Here is a 17,348-nt window from a genome sequence, read left to right on the forward strand (position 1 = left end):
ACTTAAATAGCTCATATTTATTTAGTTATTGATTGATTGATTGATTGATTGATTTATATTTTGGTCTTTTTGAGAAAGGGTCACCCTGTATCCCCAGTGGGCCTGGAACTTGCTATATAGACCTGACTGGACTTGAACTCACAGTGAACTCAGATTGCCTCTGCCTCCTGAGTGCTGGGATTAAAGGCATGTGCCACTCCACCTAGCTTATTATTATTTTTAATTATGTGTATGTGTATGAATGGTTTGATGTGGGTGCTGGAAATTGAACTCCGGTCTTCTGCAAGAGCAGCAATACTCTTAACCTCAGAGTCATTGCTCCAGCCCTAAAAAAAAAAAAAGAAGTCGGGAGCCAAAGGCTGAGAGTGAGCCTGCAGGATGGGGTTGTTAGGACCGAGGAGGGTGAAGCACAGCCCAAGCAGGTGGTGTACAGCTCAGAGCCAGTGCTTTCAAGATGCAAGGGAGTACAAGCCTGAACCTGAAGTGCAGAGGGAGGCCACCAGCTCAATCTGTTCTGAGATCTGAGTGCTGGGGCAGAAGAAAGCCACTTGAAGGGATGGTGGGATGGGCATCAGGAGCAGCTGCCGAGGTGGGGGGCGGGTGTGGGTTGTGATTGGTATTGAGAATTCACGGAGGATTGATTCCAAGGTGGGGCTGGAGGTAGAGAAGAGTCAGGTTAGGCAGTGGCAGAGACTCTGGGTGGAAGCTCTGACTTCTCTTGAGTTTCGACTTAGTGAGCAGAAGGGCCAGAAGTGAGTTAATCCTACAGTTTCTTTCAGTGGAGTCCAGAGAAATGGTTATTGAAGATGAGCTGGAAAATGAATTTCAAACTGAAATCACAAAGTGCTTAAAATAAGGAAAACACCCTATGATTGGATGATACTTTATAATTTGCATAATTTAGAATTTACATATTTTGTTGTATTCCCCTTTATTTTACCTTTTCCACAGCCTCTTACTTCCTTCTCTTTATTTTTGTTTTAATGTAGCCCAGGCTGGTCTGGGACTTGCCTGCCTTCACTTCCAGAGCTAGCTGGGATTACAGACATGTGCTACTGCATCTAGTTTACTGGTTGCTAGTGATCAAACCCAGGGCTTCATGCATCCTAGGCAATCACTTTACCGACTGCTATCCCCAGCCCATTAGTGTAGTTTTGAGTTGAAAACAAAGACCCTCTGTAGACTGTTGATTTTGCATCAGACTACTCTTTTGTGCTTCTTTTCAATATGCAGGGAGATAATGTTTTTCCCAAGAGGTTGCTCCAAGAGAACAAGAGGTTTCGTTTGATCTTTACGGGGCCCATACAACTGAAGCAATAATGAGGTGCAGGCTCCACTTTGGCAAGTCGAGAGAACGCTGGACAGCGAGTCATATCTACAAACAGTGAGTGTCGGAACACCCTGAATACGGCCTCTCAAAGCCTAGCTGGGTATTGGACCTCGGATGAAACTGGATAATCTTGTTCAGGGTGGTTTCAAAGCCCCTTCTTTATTTTTTTATGGGTATGAGTGTATTGCCTGTATGTATGTGAGTGCACCCGTGTCGTGCAATGCTGCGGAGGTCAGAGGGGGGCTTCGGATTCCCCTGGAACTGGAGTTAAGGACGGTTCGTAGCCACCATGTGGGTGCCGGGAATCGAACCCGGGTCCTCTGCAAGAGCAGTCAGTGCTCTTAACCGCTGAGCCATCTCTCCAGCCCCTCAAAGCCCCTTCTTAAGCTACACGATTGGTGTCATGCTGTCTAGGTTCCGAAAACCTTTTGAGAGGATATGCTTGAAAAAGGGATTAAATGTTTCTTGCTGGGTCAGATCCTGCTGGTCTCACCAGTTATAAAACTGTTTAACAGTGAAATAGCCGGTGTTCAACTAAGTCCCTCCCTCGCTATGACGCCACGAAACACACCCTATCATGTCATTGTCTCCTTACCTCTTGAGAAAGACCTATTTTCAGTGTGGGGCAAACACAGACTTGTTTTAGAGCATGTGTTATAAAGCACAAAGAAAAAGGCGGTTTTGAAAGTGTCTTCAACGTTAACATTTTTCTTAAAAAAGAAAAAGTCTGCAGGGTTGTGTGGAAGGGAATGTGCGGCCCACCACCTCAGGAGGTCTTGAGACACCCCTCGCCCCCTAGAGGAAAGTTAGCTGCTTTCACCTTGTCTCAGTCGAGAAGGCGGGGCGTGACGTAAGGTCCTGGGCGGAGCTGGACTGTTCCAAGCGCGTTCTGGGGGAAGCCTCTTTCGGGACGAGGAAATAAGCGTCGTCTTTTCCCGTTTCTCGCGCTCTTTGCGCACTTGTTTAGACTTGGGTTACGGCATACGAAGCGCGGCAGGTTTTCTCTTGCGGTGGGGACGGGATTCCTACCTCCTGCGCTTCCGACTGGTTGCGTCCACTCGGCGCAGCGTGGTCCTATTTAAAGGGATTGGAGGTGTCAGCCCCCGGGATCCCGAAGCGCGGAGGCCCCATGGCCCCGCCTGGAGGCGCCCCGCGGCTGGTACTGCTGTTTAGCGGGAAGAGGAAATCCGGGAAGGACTTTGTGACCGAGACGCTGCAGAGCAGGTGTCCGTGGGGCGGGGAAGGAGGAGGAAGGGAGCATTCGCGTCAAGTGAGGGGAGCTCTGGACCATGGGTTCTCAGGGGGCAAAACAGAATGGCAGGGTCGAAGGTGGATGTCCCCTTCGCTTGAAACAGCAGCTTGCACATGTCTCCCTCAAAGAACCAGACGACTACCTATGCAGAACCCTGAAGCTATAGGTCTCTCTTCAAGAAACAGTAATTACAGTTACTTCCCCGGCCCTTTCGGTGTGCTTTTCCTGTTTTCATGGTAGTATGTGAAATGACTGGTACAGACAGATAAGGAAACTAAAGTGAGGTAAGCCCACACCCCGAGTGGGTCTTATTCCAAAGGAAAGCTGCCCAGGACACCCCCATAACAGCGTGGATTTATTGAGAATTATATGCCAAGCACCATGCATCTGTATTACCTCAATCTTCATAACCTCTGTTAAGTGCTATATAGTGTTATTAGCACTTCCATTTCACAGATGCAGAAATGGGGGCACTTAAAAGCTAAAAGCCTGGTGTGGTGATGTGTTTGTATGAGTTCCAGCTACAGGAGGATCCTCCAGGCTGATGGAGGAGGATCACTTGAACCCAGGAGTTCAAGTCTAGAGTGGACAGCATAGTGAGATCTTGACTATTTTTTTAAAAAGTTAAAATTTGCCAGTGCCTTTTCCCTCCCCCCTCCCTTCTTCCTTCCTTCCTTCCTTCCTTCCTTCCATTTTTTTTTTAAAAGTTATTTATTGTGTGTGTGTGTGTGTGTCCAGCTTGTGCCCGAGTGTATGCATGTGGGGTGCCTGCCAGAGTTCTGGGAGACCAGAAGAGGGCACCAGATCCTCTGGAACTGGGATTGTGAGCCAACCCATGTGGGTATTGGGAAAGGAACCTGGGCTCTCTGTAAGAGCAGCAAGTTGCTCTTTACCATTGAGCTCTCCCAGCTTTTTAAACATGGGTTCTGGGGATTGAATTAAGGTAATCAGGCTTCTGAGGCTAAGTACTTTTATCCACTGAGCCATTTCCTCAGCCTGGTATTTTCTTAAGAGATAAGATATTCTGGGGAGCATTTTTGCTAAGGCCTGGACTATGAGGACAGAGGAGGGGAGAAGTTGGAGTGGGTCTCCTCTCCAAAGCCAGTGTGGTGGGAGTACCAGGAGGCTGTTTTTGGATACCACAGTGGTTCTAAAAGGTTCATGGGAGCCCAGGATAGAGATCACATCCTGAATCCTTTTATCACCAAATATCACCATCAATTCCTAAGTGTCCTTAGCCCCACACAGGGATGTCAAATAGCAGTCAGAGCCTAGACAGTGGAACTAGACTGCTGACAGTTTATGTCCTGGCTAGGCATTTATTAGTGTATGATCTAGTATAAACTTCTTGGCTTAGAACAATTCTCCAGCCAGAGCATTACCAGGCCTAGGGTTTCCCATGGCGCTTATTTTATATATAGATTCTGCCTGTTACTTTCAGGGGTCCTTTAAATTCCTTTGAATTTTATAATAATTCTGTGGAAGACAGGATAGAAGCTGTTAACTTCATTTTATAGATGAGCAAAGAGGATTAGGGAAATGGAGTCCTGTCAGAGTTTTGTAGATTCCTGTAGTACAAATGAATCTTCAAGCACCAGCCAGTGGATTCTTCTGGAGGCTGCGAATCCTGAGTTAACTGGGTGTTCATCTCTATTCCATAGACTTGGAGCTAATGTCTGTGTTGTCCTACGGCTCTCTGGTCCACTCAAGGAACAGTATGCTCAGGTAGGTGGCAGCTTGTGGCATTTGGGGATTGGATGGAGCCAGCTCTTGGGCTTTGGGGCTATAGCTGCTGTGCTGCTGAGTCAGTGGTCCCAGTGACCCAAGAAGGATATCCAATATGAGACCGTGTCTAAACAAACAAGAAAAAAAAGTCCAGGAAAGGCTGTAGATACTTGAGTTGGCAGCTCTGATGTCATGTGATTAATATGGATCTATACATATATCCCCTTACTCAAAAATGTAACACATGCACCTGACATGGTGGCACACCCCTTTAACCCCAGCACTCAGGAGGCAGAGGCAGGTGGATCTCTGTGAGTTCAAGGTTTAAGGCAAGCCTGGGCTACATAGGGAGTTCCAGGCCAGCTGGGGCTATAGGGAGGACCTGTCTCAAAAAGACCAAAAAAAAAAAGGAAACAAATTTACACAACTCCAGTAATTACTAAGTCTTAAAGTTTGGAGGTGAGGTTAATGTCACCAACACTTTATGCAAAGTACAAAGCTATCATTATTCCAGTTGTCCCAGGAAACCACTATTTCAAGACATCTCTAGGGCTGCTTCCTTCTGCTCACATTTGTCACCATTTAGCCCACCTTAATAGCGCAAGGAGATCTTGTAAAGAAAACAGGAATTCAAAACCTCAAGTCAGTTCTATCCCATCAGCCTGCAGAATTCTCCCCTTAGAAATTTAGTTGCATGAGGGCCTGGGAAGATAATGCCATAAAGTGCTTGCTGTACCCCAAGTTCTATCCCTAGCAAGCACCCACATAAAAAGTCAGCCTCAGTGGTTAACAGCAGTTGCTGCTCTTGCAGAAGACCTGGGTTAGGTTCCCAGCACTTACATGGGGGATCTGACACCCTGTTCTGGCCTCCATGGGCTCTTATGTACATACAGTATACATAAACTCATATGTACACACACATATGCCTAAATTTTTTTTTTTTTTTGGTATTTTTGAGACAGGGTCTCTCTGCAGCCCCAGCAGCTGGTCTGGAACTCACTGTGTAGACCAGTCTGGCCTTGAAGTCACAGAGATCCATCTGCCTCTGCCTCCTGGGAGCTGGGATTAAAGGTGTGTACCACCATGCCTGGCCCAAAATAAAGGCTTTTTTTTTTTTCTTTTTAAAGGCAGGCTAGCCATGTTGGTGGAGGCTTTTAATCCCAACATTTTGGGAGGCAGAAATAGGTGGATCTTTGTGAGATTGCCTGGTCTACATAGTGAGTTCTAGCTGGAACTACTGGGAAACCCTGTGTCAGAAGATGGGGGTGGGGTGTATGTGGGGGCAGTCTTGTAATTCTAGCCTTGGGGGAGGCAGAGATCTCTGGGACTTGCTGGCCAGCCAGCCTAGCAAGCACCCCCATGGATGGCTCCTGAGGAACATCTGACTTTCATATGCACAGTCTCAGACATGCACACCTCTTATGATCTGCCCCCCACAAAGAGTTAACACATGAGTTGTGGAGATATATTGTTAAGTGGTCAGAAACTAAGATGTAGCTGTCTTGGTCAGTTTTGGGTTGGTATAACAAAATACCTGAGGCTGAGTACTTTTTTTTTTTTTTTTTTTTTTTTAATTCTCATAATTTTGATGGTCAGTCATTTCTGGTTGGCTTCTGAATGGTATAGTTAAACAATATACTTAAAGACACCCTCCCTCCCAGAGGCTGAGTACTTTTTACAGAAGAGAGAGATTTATTTATCAGTCACAGTTCTGGAGCGCCAAGAACATTGTGTTGGTATCCACTTGGCTTCTAGCAAGGGCCTCATGGAGGAAGGACAGTGGGCAGAAGAGACTGAGGAAAGAGGCCTGGATCCTTTTATAGCAACCTACTTTCAGGGTGACAGGTCCAGTCTTGCGAGAATGAGAACTCATTAATCCTGCCTAAGATCCCCAGTACTGCTAAGAGTCACCATATCTCAATACTACCACATTGGGGACAAACCTTAACATGAGATTTGGTGGGGACAAACAATATTCAAAACATAACAGTGACTGAGAATTATGAAAGAATTAGAGCTGGGTATGGTGGTACACCCTTTTATTCCCAGCACTTGGGAGGCAGAGGCAGAGAATCTCTGTAAGATCAAGGCCAGCCTGGTCGACATAGCAAGTACCAGGTCAGCTGGGGCTACAGGGAGACCTTCTCTCAAAAAACAAAAACAAAACAAAAAAAGAATTATATGTGTTGGTACACATCTTTAATTCCAGCACTCTAGAGGCAAAGGCTGGTGGATCTCTGTGAATTTGAGGCCAGTCTGGTCTACATAGCGAGTTTCAGGCTAACCAGGACTACATAGTGAGACTTTGTCTAAAACAAAGTGTAAATAGGGGCTGGAGAGATGGCTCAGAGGTTAAGAGCACTGGCTGCTCTTGGAGAGCACCTGGGTTCAATCCTCAGTACGCACATGGTGGCTAATAACTGTCCATAACTCCAGTTCCAGGGGATCTGATGCCCTCTTCTGACTTTGATGGGCATTGCACAACACGAGTACACTTACTTGCATGGAGGCAATACACTAATACACATAAAATAAAATAAAATAAAAATGATAAAATATTCAAAAAAGTATAGATAGGTTTGCTCATATCTTCAGTTCTTCTAGTTACATAGAAGGTAACTGTACTATGTTAAACACTGCTCTGACTACCAGGGCTGTGGACCTGCACTGCTTTGGAAAGGAACCCTGGGAACTGTAGTACTGGTTGCTTTAGGGAGGAGAGGAGAGGAAGGGAGAGGTTTTCTTTTTTTCTTTCGTTTTTTCCTTTTGGTCTTTTTTTGAGACAGGGTCTCCCTGTAGCCCCAGCTGTCCTGGAACTCACTATGTAGACCAGGCTAGCCTCAAACTCACAGAGATCCGCCTGCCTCTGCCTCCCAAGTGCTGGGACTAAAACTGTGCACCACCACGCCCAGCTGAGAGATTTTCATTGTAAAGCAGTGTATCTCTTTTGAATTTTAGATCATGTGTATAGAAAAAATAAGATTATTAAAATAGGGTTAAAAATGAATAGGAACTCTGATAATCTTAGATTTCAGAAAGGGAACATTGAGACAATATCAGGTTTTTACCAGTGAAGAGCCCCTGATCACTAGCATTTGCCTCTGGCCACTAGTGTTTGTCCAGGACCTGTAGTGCACTCCCCCAGGGACTGTGCTCACCTGACTCTCATTAACTTGGAGGCAGGAGTTCCTACAGTTCCCCATCCCACAACATGAATCCCAAAGGGGATTGACACATTGATTTCTTAAGTCACAATGGGAAACATCACTGACAGTGGACCAGAATGCTCTTGGAGAAGAAACAGTTTACTGGTGGGAGGTAGGTGCTGACCTTTCCTCAGAGCAAGGGCAGGAGGTGAGGACCAGGCCACTGAGAACTCAGGAGAGGAGGTTTCTTTGTAGCAAGTTAGTTGGGGAACAAGAACATGAACTGGGGGATGTTCTGGATGGACCCTTTGCTTGCCATTGTTTCTGAAGAAGGGGAGACCAGGTCTGGAAGCAGCACCCTGGGGGGGTCAGGGCAGTCCCTCTAGCTTGAAGAGTTCTCTGGGACACAAGGCCTTGGAGTGCTCAGAGCCAAATGGAGCGATGATGTTTCAGCCAAGTGCCAGGACCTTTGGGATAGGGGAGGGAATGAGTAGGAAAGGAGGGAGGGAGACACAGTCACCCTGGGGTTTGGGATGGGGGCAGATCATTCCAGAAGTGTACAGGGAGGACATGGAATACAGTTTGATTTTTCTTTTTAAAATTTTTTTTAGATTTCCCACTTTGGTTGAAATCTAAGCCTATGCCCAGGGGATGAAAAGTAGTTTAAGCCATTAGGAAGGTAAAACCCTCCAAAGAGTAAAACTATACCACACATTTCAAGCAGTTTCTGGAATCATGCCAAGACCTTCCAGCTTTGAGTGGCTGGGGTTTCTCCCTTTGTAAAGGTCTCTCCCTCGCAGACCTTCGCCATACTGCAAGCCTGTGCAGGGACATACCAGGCAGGGCTGGTTCTTCCCATTTTGGGAGGGACTATGATGCAGATAGACTGTGCTTTGGGCAGGAGCATGGCCTGGACTTCCAGAGACTCCTGGATGCCAGCACCTACAAAGAGGCCTATCGGAGGGACATGATCCGCTGGGGAGAGGAGAAGCGCCAGACTGACCCAGGCTTCTTCTGCAAGAAGATTGTTGAAGGCGTGCTCCAGCCCATCTGGGTAAGAGGGCCCTGCCATGGTGTGAGGAAAATCCATCCTCTCAGCCCTTCGCTGTACACATTTGTTATCTCCACTGTCACCCTTGTCCCAGTCTCCAGCATCTCACCCAGCATCTCAGTAGTCCCCACTTTGGTCCATGTCTCCCACTCTTGCTTCTGTGAGCCATTTTTTTAAAAAAAATACTTATTTTTTATTTTATGTGTATGAATGTATTGCCTGCGTGTATGTATCTGTGTCGTGCATTGCCTATGGAGGTCAGAAAGGGGTGTCAGATTCCCCTGGAACAGGAGCTATGGATGCTCGTTAGCTATCATGTGGGTGCTAGGAACTGAACCCACCTCCTCTGTAAGAGCAGCCAGTGCTCTTAACTGCTGGGTCATCTCTCCAGCCCCAGTAAGCCATTCTTATTCAACAGCCAGAGTGATGTGTTAAGAACGTGTCAGTTGCTGGCATGTTTAGAGTGCTCCAGTGGCTCCCTGCCATTCTAGGAGTGGAGTCTGAGTCTTTCATGTGAATTCTGGGCCTGTGTGATGCAGTTACTGCTGCGCTGTTCTCCTTACTCCTGTGCTGCAGCCCCCACTTGCCCCTCTCACATGGATCACGCCTTTGTGTGCGTTCTTCTACCTGCTGTCCCTGGCCTTCCTCACCTGGCTTGCTCCAGCATCTGCATGTCACCTCTGTGGGGAAGCCTTCCTTGATACCCAAGTCTTTTTTTTTTTCCCTTTCTTTTTTAAGACAGGGTCTCATGTAGCTCAGCCTGGTCTTGAACTTCCTAAGAAGCCAAGATGACTTTGAACTTCTGATTCCACCTCTGATTCCACCTCTGCTTCCACCTCTGCTGGGATTGCAGGCATGCATCACCCTGCCTGGCTCCCCAAGCCTTTTTTTTCAAATATTTTATTATTTTTATTTTATGTTATGAGTGTAATGCCTGCATGGAGGTGGGTGCACCCCTGTCGTGCAATGCCCACAGAGGTCAGAAGGGGGTGTTGGATCCCCTGGAACTGGAGTTACAGACAGTTGTTAGCCGTCATGTGGGTGCTGGGAATCGAACCTGGGTCCTCTGTAAGAGCAGCCAGTGCTCTTAACCACTAAGCCACCTCTCCAGCCCCCGAGTCTTAACTAGCACTCCCACAGTGCTCTATGCTATACTTTATTCATTCTCACAGTAAATGCTGAGTATCTTTTGCAGGCACTGTTCAGGGTTCTGGGAATGTGTTGGTGCAAAATGCAGTGAAGACTCGACCTTCAAGGAACTTAATCTATAGCTAGGATGGGGGATATAGGTGCTGGTTAAGTATAGCGTATGCCAGGTGGAACAAAACAAAGCAGGCCAAGGTATGTGCAGGGTGGGGAAGGGCTGCTCTTTTAAGTTTGTCAGTGAAGACCTTATTCATAAAGTGACATTGGAGCCTTTCCTGAATGGACATAAAGCTGAGTGAATAGATAGCTGGGGAAGTAGCTTTCTAGAAAAAGGGACCTGGAGTAAAAAGCCTTGAGAGGGGTTCTATCTGGTATGTTTTAGGAAGAGCCAACATGGTGTCCTGTGGGAGATTAAGGGCAGATCTTGTAAAGCCTTGGAAGAGTCTAGAAGTCACTGGGGAGTTTTCAAAAGAAGAGACATGATTTAGGAATTAAAGGGCAGCTTGGGGTATAGGTCACGTGATGGAACACATGTTTAAGCACCTGGACTCCCTCCCCTTGAGGGCTGGGAGATGGCTCAGTGGATAAAGCACTTGTCATGCAAGTTTGAGGACTGGAATTCAGATTCCTAAAACCCACATTAAAAAGTCAGAGCGATGCCTCAGAAGTTAAGAGCACTGGCTGCTCTTACAGAGGATCTGGGTTTGGTTTCTAGCACCCACATAATCACCTGTAACTCCAGTTCCAGGGAATCCAACATCCCTTTCAGGCCTCTGTGGGCACTTTACACATGTGGTGCACTTATATACATACATGCAGGCAAATACTCATACACATAAAATAAAAATAAGTCTTAAAAAAAAAAGGCACTATAGCTAGGCATGGTGGCACATGCCTTTAATCCCAGTTCTTGGGAGGCAGGTGGACCCCTGTAAGTTCAAGGGCAGCCTGGTCTATATAGCGGGGTCCAAGTCAGCTGGGACTACAGGGAGACCAAAAGACCCCCCCCCCAAAAAAAGGTGCACCAGGCTGGGGGTCAGTGAGATGGCTCAGTGGGTAGATGTCCTTGTTGCCAAACTTGCCTATTTGAGTTTGGTCCTGGAGACCCATAAAATGAAAGGAGAGAACTGACTCCTGAATGTTGTCCTTTGACCTCCATTTGTGCAGTGTCACATTCATGCACATTTAACAACTCCCCCTGCCCCCACAATAAATGTAATTAGAAAGAAAAGCCAGGTGGAGGCTGGCAAGATAGCTTAGCAGATAAAGGTGCTTGCTGTCAGCTCTGATGACCTGAGTTCAGTCCCTGGAACCCACATAGTAGGAGAGAATTGACTCTTGCAAATTATCTGCTGACCTACACACACACACACACTGTATATTAAAAAAGCCATGTAATCCCAGCCCTTGGGAAATGGAGACAAGGGATCTTCAGCGAGCTGGCTAGTAGCTACACTAGCCAAATTGGTGAGCTTTAGGTTCAGTGAGAGACCCTGATGCCTTAGTGAATAAAGTGTGATTGAGGAAGACACCTATTATCAGTCTTTGTCTCAACATGCACACACACACACATATACATAGATATATTCATGTGCCTGCACACACATATGCCCCCACACATGTGAACTTACATATATGAATACACACCACACACACACACATTAACACAAAATCCCACACCTGGGTTTACAGGTGTGGTGGTGCATCCAGTACCCAGGAGGCAAAGGCAGTTGAGTCAGTTGAGAGTTCAGGGTCATTCTCAGCTACATAGCAAGTGTGAGACCAGCCTGGGTTCATGAGACCTCGTCACAGAAAACAGTCAGGTGTGGTGGTTGCACACCTTTAGTCCCAGCACTCAAGAGGCAGAGGCAGGTGAATCTCTGAGTTTGAGGCCAGCCTGGTTGGCATAGAAGGTTCCAGACCAGCCATAGCTACATAGTGAGACCTTGTCTCAAAAACAAACAAAAAAGCAGAGTATTTAAAAGACTTACTCTGGCTGCTGGAGGGTAGGTAGGAGCAGGAGCAGAGGGGCCAGTGGAGGGTCTTCTGTGACAGGCCGATGACCTGCCAGAGCCCAGAGCTGTGGGAGAGTGTAGAGAGGGGCCTAGTTTTGCATGTATTTTGAGGACAGAGCCAGTAGGAGTTGTGTAGGGTTATGGGGTGGAAGGACAATGAATTTTGTTTGAGGAAGATGTGGGAAGGACAGGAGAGATCAGAAACTTGAGAACCCAGGAACTGAGTTTTAGCCATGTTGCCACCCATCCACCTGCACTGTCATCCCTGGCTATTTGGGAAGTTGTTGTATATCCTGGGTCTCTCTTGTTGCATGGCAAACTCCAACTCCAAGAGAGCAGGGCAAAGTGTGTTTTGCTTATGACTCCATCCTCAGTGTCTGGCACAGTGCTGGCACACAGTAAGTACTCGGCAGTGTCCTCTGTTTAGTACTGTGACTGAGTGACTGAGCTTCCTAGCAGGTGGCAGTGCTCAGAGGTTCAGTGAGTGGTTGAGTCAGGGAACAGAGACTGTTCCCATGTTCACAGTGATGGGGTTGGAGCTGTACCACCAAGGTGGGGGGGGGAAGTTTCTGTAGCCCTCCTTCCCCTCTTCTTGTCCCTTCTTCCTCTTCCCCTTCTTTTCCTTCCCTGCCCCTCCTTTTGTCCTGTGTCACCTGTCTGTATCCCTTCCCTGCAGCTGGTGAGTGACACACGGAGGATATCTGACATCCAGTGGTTTCAGAAAGCCTATGGGGCTGTGACACAGACAGTCCGTGTGGTAGCCTCAGAGCAGAGCCGACAGCAACGGGGCTGGATGTTCATACCAGGTAGGCCGCTCATAGCATTTATTTCCAAGGCTCAAAAGAAAAGTCAGCCACATCTGTGCTCACCACCCCATGACCCTCCCCCTTTGCTTTCCAACCTGTTGGGAGCTGACAGTGATTGGTGAACAAGCTGGACAAGCCCTACTCCTGCTTGATTGACACACCAGGGGGCTAGACAGACAGCCTTCCAGCGCCCTCAATGGTGCCAGCCTAGGACCTGCTGTGCAGATATAACCCAGGCCTCTGCCCCATTCCAGGTCGCTGTCTCTTGGACACACTGAGATCTGATGACACACACCCCTACTAACAGCTCATCTCTTGGGCACTTGGGCAGGCCAGCCTGTGTCGGGCACTTCATACACATCCTTTTGCTTTCCCACTGCAGCACAGCCACCATGTGGATGCTGTTGTTCCTGTACTCATGGCAGATGAGAGCCCCAGCCCACAAGGTGAAGGTTCTTTCTCAGGGCCATAGAGAGGAGAGCCACCCTCTCATGTACTTCTAACCCTGTAGACACAGCCTCCTGGGAGGATCCAGTCTGGCAGATGTAGGGGCAGAAACAGACTTGTCAGCCTGGCCTAACAAAGTGTGATGCCCTTTTGGGTTGTCTATAATTTTAGATGACCCACTGTACACTCTGTAGGCAGTGGTAAAGGAGGAGTAATCTTAGTAAGGAATGATCTGAGGGCTCAGCTGCATCATAGTGTTGTTTGGTGGGCCATTGCTCTCTGGGTGGCTGGAACCTTGGCTCTGGGTAGAAGAGGAGAGGCAAATGGTAGATGCCTGGGACTTGTCTGGAGGGTTGGGGCCTGACTCCTCCATTCATCCTCCACAGGGGTAGACGATGCCGAATCAGAATGTGGCCTGGACAACTTCGGGAGCTTTGACTGGGTCATTGAGAACCATGGAGATGAGCAGTGCCTGGAGAATCAGCTGGAAAACCTTCTGGAATTTATCCACACCAGACTTTAGTGAACAGACTCTAGGAGTGAACACAGCATGCTGGGCCAGGGCAAATGCTGGCTCTGCCAGATGCAGAGTTCCCAGTCCTGGTGGAGGTCAGGGGTCAGACAGGCTGACTCTAGATTTGTGGGGGTGATACTGGTGGATGTCTGGAGACCTCTGAGGTGCTTGTCTTCTCTAATGAGGATGCCCTGACTCTTCAGGAGACTTAGAGGGCAAAGGAAGGTGCTGGTGATGTTGAGGCAGAACATTGCCATGCCCTTGGGTGCCAGGCCTGCTGACTTGTGGTGGCCTAACTTCCCTATATAGGTTCTCTTGGCCTCTTGTTCTGGGCAAGACCCAAGGCTCTTTGATGTGAACCCTAATAAACCTCCTTGGAACTCACACTCAGAGCTGGAGACCTTTCATTTCCCTGACACCAGCCTGGACTGTTTGGGGCTCAGCAAAGCCAGGGGTGTTGCAGTAGCTGTGGGCCCCAGCTCTGCCTGGCACCACGCTGAGATGAATTCTGCAGAGGTTGACCTGTGCCTACAACCCACGAATCACAGGCCCATTTGTGTCACAGGTGGGGTTAGAGTCTGGGGGTCTTGCCCTCTGGTCTGGCTCTAAGAAAGGCTCCTATAGGCAACATCACTAGCATGTGCTCTTATACCTACATAGCTTTTCCTGATTTCTTAGCTGCTTGGGTACTATGTGAAGTGGGTAAGGGAAATCATTTCCCTGTGTGTTTTATAGATGACAGGAACTCAGAGAAGTGAAACACCTGGCCCAGAGCTAGCGGTTGATAAGTGTCTGCACTCACAATGGAATGTGAAATGGGTGATGCTCGCAGCCCCTCTGCCACTTTCCTGTGTATGGCACCAAGTCCATACACCCCAATTCTCAGCCTGGCTTCATTCTCTCACATAGTCTTTCAGTTCTTACAGATAAGGGGCCAAACAGAAGAAGCTGATAATTCACTGTCACCCAAACTAAACTTAACCTATTTCTGCCCTCATCTTACAACCTTTACTAGGTACTGGGCACTGAAGACACAGATGAGAATGCCACAGACCATTTCTTACAGAGCCCTGTCAGGAGAGACAAGTATACCCTGGGACTTTAGAGTACTGGGGACTCGAAAACCAATACCAGAAAGAAATTCCATGGGAAAGGTAGCCAGGATTCCCTTAACATCCCAAGCCTGATGTGCATGGTCCCTACTGCTTAGGAATTCACCTTTGAATATGTAACAGAAACTTATGAATGGTCCCAGCTACAGAAATGACCCAAAGTCATGAGGTCAAGTCCTCCAGTGTGGGAGGTAAAGTCTTTGAGTCACACACCTGGTACTGTTCAAAGCAGTCAGGGGGAGGGAAGGACACACTGCTTCAATCTAAGAGGACTCCCCTAGCAGAAGCCTCAAGTTGACGGGTCCCCAGTGTAATTGGTGCAGCCATGGTCTGAGCTTCCCATAGGCTGGCATTTTTACATTCCTGACTCAGTTGCCCCATTTGAAAGATGAGCAAACTGCTGGGCATGGTGACACATGCCTTTAATCCCAGCTCTGGGAGGCAGGGCAGGCAGATGTCTGTGAGTTCAAGGCCAGCCCCCACTACAGGGAAACCCTGTCTCAAAAACACCAAAAAAAAAAAAAGAAAAGCAAACAGACTAAGCTTACTATAAAACTCACTTAACTGGGACTACCAGTTATTAATGAGAGAACTGGATTCCGAGCCCAGCTGGGGTGTCCTGTTATAAAATGCACATCATCCCCACCCTCATGCCTGGGCAGCCACTTCAAAGATTCAAAGAGCCTCATTTGACCTAAACACTGGCACTTTTTCTTGAAAAGTTAGTTTTCTCAGCACAGGCATAGTAGCAAAGTTCTGTGTGAGCTCGTACGGGCAGTATGGGGTAAGTTGTGCTTTCTGCTCTTAACAAGTCCCCCTAATGGCAGGAGGCAGGTGTATATAACTCTGAGGTATCACAGAAGGTATGGGTGTAAAGGAATTCAAAGAGGCATTGCTTGTGCTTGTGGGAGGGCAGGGTGAGGGGACAGGTTGCCTGACCTGCAGAGAGGTGGAATTAAGCCTGTTTTGGGGGGGCTAGTGGAGTTGACACAGGTTGAGATGTCTGGGGAGGCCTGAATGAAGCCCATGCAGGGGACTAGCTAGTGACTGTGAGGGGAAGAGGACAGTGGAATGAGGCCAAGGAGGCCCACAAGACTGAGTACCTGGCTAGGGAGGGAGAGGGGCCATATTGATGGTTTTGAGGAGGGGGTTGGAGGTGGGAAGAAACAAGCTAAGAGGCTTCCACAGGGTTCTGAACAAGAAATGGCAAAACCTGGGGGAGAGCCAAGGTGACTGCACAGTAGATGATGGTGGCTGTCTGGCCTGTTTCTGACTCAACCCACTTGAGGCATATTCTCATCAGCGAAACTGGCTCTACTCCAAAGAGAGCAGGGGCGCTGTGTTGAGCCAGGTTAGAACTTCCTGGTTGGAGATAAAGAGCACTTATCACATGTTGTGATGACCTGCTTGATTCAGCCTGGCTTGTGTAGCTGCGTCATGCATTCTACCGTGTGAACTTCATGGATATCCAACCATTGGCTGGTGTGGCTCTAAAAGCTCAGGGTACAACTGTAAGAGAGATGTGGAGTCAGCTGTTAGAGAGTTTGTCCTCTAGTAAGAAACCCAGGAATCCACAAGGTGGATTCGATAGAACCTGGGCATTGAGTGACCCAGGAGGCGGGATGAGGGCCCGAGGCCTGAGTTCAGTGTTGTTCATAGGGGATGTTCTTCTGTGTGAGGGCACAGAAGGTACCTCCTTAAACATTTTTTAAAATTTATGATTTATTTATTTATTTTAAGACAGAGTCTCCCTGTATCCCTTGATTTTTTTTTAATTTTTATTTGTTTTTAGTTTATGTGTATTAGTGTTTTGTATGTATGTAAATGTACCTGTGTCATGCAATGCCCAGGAAGGCCAGAAGAGGGTGTTGGATCCCCTGTAACTGTAGTTATACATGGTTGTTAGCTGCCATGTGGATGCTGGGAACTGAACCTGGGTCAGTGCTCTTAAACACTGAGCTATCTGTCCAGCCCCCTCCTTTCTTTTGAGTCAGGGTCTCTGTAGCCGATGCTGGCCTGAAACTCATTTTGTAGTCTAGGGTGTCCTTGTGCTTGCAGTACACCTGTCCCAACCTCCCAAGTGCTGAAATTACAGACATGAACCCCCCACTCCTGGCTATTCACCTTTGAAGGTAGTCAGCCTTTGCCTTCACAGGAGATGGGGTTCAAAGCTCTAGAGGGACATGAACCTGTCATCTATTGAGTGTGATACCAGAGGAAGAGCCCACTGGTTGCTATTGAGTCTAAAGAACAAAGGGGCAGAGAGGAAGCAGACAAAGGGCTTGGGACAGGTGGAGCTCATGTCCTCTAGGAGGAGATCTGCTTTCCTGACTCTGGGAGTGTGTACAAGTAACTTGACTTGGAAGGCTAGCAGATTCATTCCCCCACTTTGGGATATCTTGGCACTGATGTCTCAAATGGAGATTTGAAATTCCAGCATTCTCTGCTAGCTGACATTTCTCTAAAAATGATTTAAAAAAAGAAAGATGGAACTGGAGAGATAGCAGTCAAATGCCTCCTAGCATTCAGGAGGCAGAGGCAAGTGGCTATATGTATGAGATCAAATAGTGAGCTCCAGGTCTGCCGGGGCTACAGCAGACCCTGTCTCAAAAAAGACAAAAATAAATAAATAAAAAATAAAATAAGCTGGGCGTGGTGGCACACACCTTTAATCCCAGCACCTGGGAGGGAGAGGCAGGCAGATCTCTGTGAGTTCAAGGCCAGCCTGGCCTACATATGGAGTTCCAGGCCGTATGGGGCTACAGGGAGACCCTGTCTCAAAAAAAAAAAAAAAAAAAAAAAAA

General features: G+C 47.7%; 1 protein-coding gene across 2 annotated transcripts; it reads left to right on the forward strand.

Annotated features, from left to right (window-relative positions):
- The first annotated feature begins 1,260 nt into the window (after positions 1–1,260).
- Pmvk (phosphomevalonate kinase) lies at positions 1,261–13,818 on the forward strand. 2 transcript variants are annotated; one of them, XM_017803381.2, is made up of 5 exons: positions 1,261–1,384; positions 4,244–4,307; positions 8,355–8,507; positions 12,342–12,471; positions 13,305–13,818. In XM_017803381.2, the coding sequence occupies exons 1-5, from the start codon at positions 1,320–1,322 to the stop codon at positions 13,439–13,441; spliced, it is 549 nt and encodes a 182-aa protein (XP_017658870.1). In that variant the 5' UTR covers positions 1,261–1,319; the 3' UTR covers positions 13,442–13,818. The 2 variants fall into 2 exon arrangements, with proteins under 2 accessions (XP_017658870.1, XP_008852926.1); XM_008854704.3 differs by lacking the exon at positions 1,261–1,384 and adding an exon at positions 2,319–2,554.
- Positions 13,819–17,348: the final 3,530 nt, after the last annotated feature.

Source organism: Nannospalax galili, unplaced genomic scaffold (assembly GCF_000622305.1).
Source record: "Nannospalax galili isolate Female #2095 unplaced genomic scaffold, S.galili_v1.0 scaffold591, whole genome shotgun sequence".
Lineage (NCBI taxonomy): Eukaryota > Metazoa > Chordata > Mammalia > Rodentia > Spalacidae > Nannospalax > Nannospalax galili.